At 49.0% G+C, this 7,247-nt stretch overlaps 1 protein-coding gene across 1 annotated transcript in view; it reads right to left on the bottom strand.

Moving 5' to 3' along the window:
• Positions 1–2,772, bottom strand: part of HMGA2 (high mobility group AT-hook 2) — a 136,692-nt gene extending 133,920 nt beyond the window's left edge. The window contains exon 1 of the mRNA XM_002752713.6: positions 2,499–2,772. Within this exon, the coding sequence (XP_002752759.2) occupies positions 2,499–2,609 (111 nt within the window). The 5' untranslated portion in view covers positions 2,610–2,772. The remainder of the gene's footprint in view (positions 1–2,498) is intronic.
• Positions 2,773–7,247: the final 4,475 nt, after the last annotated feature.

A 7,247-nucleotide genomic window follows, 5' to 3' on the forward strand; every position in this document is an offset into this window, starting at 1 on the left:
GTTCAAGCATAAATGGATGATGATGGTACAGAGTTTACAGAAAGGGGAAATAACTATACTTTTAATCCAAGGGTTCAAAGAGGAAACTCTATTTTGTACATGAAAACTAGATTCTACTTCAAACCTAAAATGGTAACAAAGGCTGAAGAGGCTGCATGTACTAGAAAGAAAGTCATATACTTTTAAGATGTAAATGGACAGGGCTGTGCATTTGGCAACTCATAGAAATAATAAGCATTTTAAACGAATACCACTCTCCATTATACTAGCATTTCAAACAGAAATATGAAGCTAACATCATAGATGTTTCAACAATCTTCCATATTGAAAAGGTGGCTTTTAATCGTCTTTGTATACCTGCCTTCTAGGTGGATTATGATTCAACTGACACATTCTGAGTGAAATACTGAAGCAATTATTCAAGTTCTTCAATCCAAAATAACTCCATTCCCCCTAAAATTTCCAAATAATTATGGTAAATCTATGGTGGGAGGTTTTGCTTGAATTATCTAGTTAATCGCTTCAATTCTCCACTTCCTTTTGGAGATGCTGGTATGGTCTCCAGTCTAAATTTAAATATCTTTTGATAAAAATAAACATATTTTCTTCAAAACTCTCTTTTGAGAAAACTCTTACGAGGGTGTAGTGGAGAAATCTAAAAGGGGGTAAAAATAAGGAGGAATGGAGTGTCTGGGAATGAGAAATGGAAGCAATCACTAGGTTTAGCAAAACTTTCAATGGCTCCTATGCCAAGTAGTAAATACTCAAGTGGTTAAGAGAATGCGATGATTAATATTCCAGATCCCAAATATTTATCCAATGAATCATCTATTCACATTTCATTCAGATTCGGGGATTAAGTGAGACTAATTAACTTAAAACTCGTGAAAGTTTTCAATGAAAATTCGCATCCCATTTAGAGAATCCGGGGAAGGTTCCCTGCAAGCTTCTGTGGGACCACTAGCGCCAGTGGGCACATCGAGAGCAAACACATCGGAGACATATATTTCTTTCTTTGTGAACTCTGCCTTAACTCAAAGGTAAAGCATCCAATCACCTCCAGACTCCATTGTAATTTCTTTTCGAATTTTTTTTGGAGCGGGGGGCAATTAGTGAGTCAGAGAGAGCTGGGTGGCGAGTGGGAAGCAAGTGGGGGAGGGCAGAGACTTCCTGGGAGGTGTAAAACAGGATTCAAAAGCCGTGTAAAGTGTCGCTAGGGCAGAGCGGGAAAACTCAGGGGCCTCTAAATCTGCTTGTTTCCTTTGATGATTTCAAAAAGGTACAACGCTCAATTTTTCTAAAATGCACTGGCAAGCAACATTGTTCAATTTCCTCACCTTGCTCTCGGGCAGCTTTGGGACTCTGACTATTTTCTAATCATCCTGTTTGCCACGAAGGAAGCGAATTAAGGCTAAGGAGCGAGCAAGTTTTAAAGCCCGAGGAAGTGGAGTTTAAATGTGCTCAATAGACATATCCCGCTCCAACTCTGCCCGCCGCGGCTTGGAAATTACAGCGAACAAAACCCCCAGTCCTGCGCGCTGCGCCCAGCTCTGCAAGCGCCGGCTGCACGCTTAATTGGTTGCATCCGCAGACAAAACCCTCCACTCCGCGGGGTCTCGGGCGCCCCTCGATCGTCCCCTACCCAACCCTCGGCCACTGGCCTAGGAGAAGAACATTTAATGGCTGCAGCTCAGAGGCGCGGGGTCCAGGGGCAAAAGGGGGACCCGGCGCCTGACAAGGAAGCGATCCTGGCTACTCTGCACTCTCTCGGACACTCCTTTCAACGCGCCCTTGGCGTGGCGAGTTAACCCGGTCTCGCGGGGAACCAGACTCCCCCGTGGCCCCTGCCCCTGGCCACCTCCGGCGGCCGCCGCACCACATTTAAAGAGCCCGAAGAGGACCAGGCAGCCGGGTCTCCAAGCGTTCTTTGTCGGGAGGGCGCGAGTCTTGGGCCACCGAGAGCTTGGAGGAGGGCGCCAAGAGGGTGGCTGCGGCGCGCCAGCCCCCGACCCGCGAGCAGCCCCGGGAGGCGGGAGAAAGAGCCTCCGGCCCCCGGGACTCCAGTTCCTTCAGCCTAGATCCGCCGGAGCGCCCGGGTCCCCGGCACCTCCTTTCCCCTAGCAGTTGCAAAAGCGTATCGGAAAGCGCCGGCGAGCCCGGGTTTGTCGGACTCCGGCCGCTTCCCGTCACCCGGAGACACCGCGCCACTCGGGCGGTGCACAATAGCGAAACTCTGAGGACGCGCTTTGCCCGACCCCACCTCCCGCCTTCCCCCGGCCGCCCGCCGCGGCTCCCCACCTCCCCGCCCGGAGGGGCGCTGGCGCCCCGGGGCTGCGAGGCGCACTCGTGGGGTCTGCGCCGGTCCCCCCCGCCGGCCGGCGGGCAGCGTGCGACGGCCGCGGCGACTGGGCTCCCGCGCTCCGGCCGCCCCGTGCGTGGCGGGGCCCGGGCAGGGGAGACGGAGTGGGCTGGTGCCCCCTCCGCGCCCGCGTACTGACTTGCTGCTGCTTCCTGGGGCGGCCGCGTCCTCTCTTCTGAGGCACGGGGGCGGCAGGTTGTCCCTGGGCTGAAGTGGACGGCTGCCCAGCGCCCTCGCCGCGTGCGCTCATCCTGCCTCCCGCCGCCGCTGCAGCCGCTTCGCCTCGACCGCCCCGGGGCTGCCCAACACCTTTCGGGAGATGAGGTGATAGGGCTGCGGACGCCGGCGGGGCGAGCGCGAGCTGGCTGGCTGCGAGGGCTGCTGTTGCTTAGGCTGCCGCCGCTGCCACCATCAACACCGGACGTCCAGCGCTGCCAAAAAAAGAAGAGGGGAGGAGGAGGAGGAGAGGAGGAGGCGCTGCCGGTGGCGGCGGCGGCGGTGGGTGGGTGCCGGAGGTGGAGGTGGCGGTGGAGGTGGAGGTAGCGAGAGGAGGAGGGAAGCGAGCGAGAAGGAAGAGAGGCTTTGAGGTGGCAGAGGCTCCTCTCGCGGGTTGGGATCTGGAGTTGCGGGCACCGGGAGCACTTCGGAAGCGGCTTGGAAAGGGAAGAGACTGGGAGAGAATTGTGTCCCTTGAAATGTTAGGCGGGGAAAGAATTCCTCCTCCTCTTTCCCCCAGCCCTTCTCCGCAGAGAGAGAGAGAGAGAGAGGGAAAGAGAGAGAGAGAGAGAGAGAGAGAGAGAGAGAGAGAGAGAGAGAGAGAGAGAAGAGATTGAGATTGAAAGTGCCTTGGGTAGTCGGAAAGCAAAGGAGGATGGGGAGATTCCGCCGGGATAGGGTCGGGCGCGGAGCACAGGCAGAGGACAGAGCAGTGGGTGGCACCGCGCCTCCTCGGGTGGCGGGAGCAGGCGGCGGCTGCACTGGAGAGTCGGAGAGGGACGGGCTGCTCGCTCCTGAGTCTTGCACCAAGCGCGCGCTGCCCGGCTGAAAGTTTTCTGAGTTCCCACCCCAAGATTCAAGTGGGATGAGTGTGTGTGAGTGTGTGTGAGTGTGAGTGTGTGTGGTGTGTGTGTGCGCGCGCGCGCGCTTGCGCTGGGGGGGGGAGTGCCCACCTCTAATCGTGGGCGGATAAAGGGGAGGGGGCTGCGCAGGAAGAAAAGTATGAGGAGGAGGGAGGCCAGGCGGACCCCGGAGCCAAGGCGCCTGGCCGCTAGCCAGAGGCAGCGTTCGAAATACAACTGCCTCGGCGGCGGCGGCGCCCGGGTGCCACCCGGAGCCCGGCTCACGTGCTCCAGCCCGGCGGCGGGGTTAAAGGGACAGGCCGGGAATCCCGGCCAGCCTCGCCGTGGGTGTAGCCCACCCGCCGTTCGAGGTCACCCCTGGGCGGTTGTCCTGGGAAGGCGCGGGAATGAGACTGTCCCGGAGCCACGTTTACCTGCGCCTCCAAGGTGAGGAGCCAACACTGCAAGAAGCGTCTAGGCTGCACCCGAGGCAGCGCTCCTGTTACCTGTGAGTGGGAAGGGACTGCAAAGGAGTGGAAGAGGGTCCCTGACAGCCCTACTCCGCCTCGGAATGCCCTCACCACAGAGCCTGCGGGAGGGCGAGCGCGCACAGACACGGACACATGCACGCAGATACACACGAACACGCGTGTAAGTACATGCACACTTGCACGCAGATACACGTGGACACGGGGGCACGCATGCGCTTGTAAACACGCGCATTTATACACACACAGGCACGCAGATAGATCTGCACATTCGCAGACACGTGCAAACAATGTGCACACACACAGCGCGCCAGCTTCTTCATTGAAATGTTTTCTCCAGGAAAGACTAGAGGCGATCGAAGTTCCCTCCCCAACCCCTTCCCGGGAATCCGACCTTCGCAGGGTAAAGGGCACCTCATAGATTCCTAAGACCACAATTGCACTAACTGCCCAACTCTCCCTTCAGTTTACCTCGATTTAACCTTCTGCCTGAGAACTCTCTGCCAAGTCCTAATTTTATAGCCTGGGCTGTTTCTGAGTTACGTGAACACCATAATGGCTACAGTCCATTTTTAAAAGGTGGAGTACAGTTTTAAATGTACCTCTTTTCATCCTTAAATAACACAAAACTCTGAAAAAATTAGGTTCAGATTTTCACACATCACACCCAAAATTATTTTGGACTAATTCCAAAATAAAAACTTTCACCTGGGGAAGAATTTCTCTTTTCAAAGATACAGACCACCGAGGAATAAAAACGCCTACTTTGTAGCCCTAAGCAGGAGTTAGGCACCGCCAGGTTCCGTTGTGCATGTGGAGGAGGCGCGTGTAAATGTCTGCTTTGGCGCGGCAGCGCTGATTGGTCCGCGTTGCCATTTTAAATCCATTTCCAGCTGCCCTTTGCAGAGCTGGGACACTTCTCTGCACTTTGAGTGCTCTGGAGGAACCCAGGGTTTCTCCTGGGTCTGGGAACGCTTAGCTATGATGGAGAGGGAGAGCCTCCATCCCTCCGGATGGAGCCCAGCAGCTGACTGGGGAGGGAGGGGTCTAACAGGAACCAAAGGTTTTTTGTCAGGGCCTGACTGAAAGATGGTATCTTCATCAAAGGGATTGAAATTTCACCTAACGATTACAGTGATATTACCTAACTGCCAAGCGTGCACATTTAAAAACTATGATCACATATTTGCACTGTGGTGTGCACATTTTACATACACATACAAAATAGATTTCTGGGTTTCTGTTTGTTTGCTTACTTTTTTCCAGGAGTAGAGAGAAATTCTGAGGGTGAATGCAGGGGAGAGTCACTGAGGAGTTCAGCCAGCTAGTTTTGTGCCGCATACCTCATTATATCCTAGGATTTTTTTTTTTTTTTTTTGCAATGTGTACAGAGATCGACAAGGGGGAGAGTCCAAAATTTTGTTTTTTGCATAAATCTTTGAACATAAGAGAAGCACAGAAAAATTGGGTTGGGGGAATGTACAACCACTTGTTTTCAGGCTGCTTTCACTTTGCTATTAGACTATTTGACCCCTTTTGAATTTATAACAAGAGTATAAAACAGATACTGTATCAAGTTCTAAATCAATTATATAGATTTTCATTCTTTGAAAACTGTATTTGATTTTTCAGAATTCTGTATATTTTCTGTAGGTGAAACATTAAAATTCTCATCTTTGAAATTATTGAGACTTTTACTATACAAAATGGTGTTCTCATGTATTTTTATGTTAAATAGTCAGATTTTTAGGTTAAACGGTTGGATTTTTATGTTAAATACTTAGATTTTATTTTTAAAGGAAAACAAATCTTTTTACATTTGCATCTGAGGGTCTATTCCCCAGTTTAAGTTTCTCAATCGTTCACTGCCTCTTCTTTATCACACCATATTTTACCCATATATTCAATGCTCAATTCTTCTTTCTAATTTGAAAACCTCCCAGGTAGTTTCTGTCCATATTCAACGGTGTCTTTTCTTCTTCTGCGCCCACTATAGAATTGAGTAATTAGCACCTTGGTTGTATATGTTAACAATGTTTCTAATTATCTGTAACACATGATGTAGATTAATGTTTAGATTAGGTCAGCTCATTAGTGGGTGATAAAATTAATTTAGCAAACCCATAACATCATTAAAAAAAATAGAATAGAATCCAGAATATCACATGTAAAATTTCCATCTTATTTACATAGTACATATATATCAAAACTATTAAGATGGGTTGTATTTTCATCTTTAACATCTTGGAATTTGGGATGTATCTTAAAATTTGACGTGTCTTAGCACTATGTTATCACATACTAGGTAGTGTCTTTTCTAGTTCGGTCATATACATGCTGCTGTGGTTTGGCTGTGTCCCCACCTAAATCCAATCTTGAATTGTAGTTCCCATAATCCCTATGTATGGTGGGAGGAACCCGGTGGGAGGTAACTGAATCATGGGCGTAGTTCTCCCATGCTATTCTCGAAATAGTGAGTAAGTGCTCACAAGATCTGATGGTTTTATAAGGGGCTTCTCCCTTTGCTCGGCTCTCATACTTCTCCTTCCTACTGCCTTGTGAAGAGGATGTCTTGCTTCCTCTTTGCCTTCTGCCATGACTGCAAGTTTCCTGAGGCCTCCCCAGCCATGCAGAACTGTGAATCAGTTAAACCTCTTTCCTTTCTAAATTACCCAATCTTGAGTATTTCTTCACAATGGTGTGAGAATGGACTAATACACATGCTTATATGAGAATTGTATGTATATTTCCAGAAGACAGGTAGCATTTCAAGCACCTGTTTCTTTTTCTTTTCTTTTTGTACTAGTTTTGTCTAGGTAGCGTTCTGTTCGTGATAGACTTGTGGTAGTTACTAATTTATTGCAGTGATGAAGGTACCTATAATAAAGTTAGTATTTTAAAGAATATGCCACACAGGATGAGAAAAGCATTAGATATATTAAAATACGTTTAACATTTTTTAAACTAAAGACAGATGCATCTGTGACAAGGAGATTTAAGTTCTCACATTGTGCTTTACCATGATATATTGACACCTTGGTACATTCACAAATTAAAAAGAATTATTTAAGGATTTTCTCAAATTATAATTGATTAATCATGAATGTATTTCATATGTAATTAAATGGAGATTTATTATAACAGGGTATTTTGGAATTGAATCTATATAGGGTCATGGAAAATAATTATAGCTAATATTGATTGAACAGAATGCATAGAACTCATGTGTGTATGTAAACCAAAGTTCAGTATAGTACAAAGTAAACACATAGGCTGGGCAAAGTGGCTCATGCCTGTAGAATCTAGCACTTTGGGAGGCCGAGGTGGGGGGATCACTTGAGG

Source organism: Callithrix jacchus, chromosome 9 (genome assembly GCF_049354715.1).
Source record: "Callithrix jacchus isolate 240 chromosome 9, calJac240_pri, whole genome shotgun sequence".
NCBI classification, from domain to species: Eukaryota; Metazoa; Chordata; class Mammalia; order Primates; family Cebidae; genus Callithrix; species Callithrix jacchus.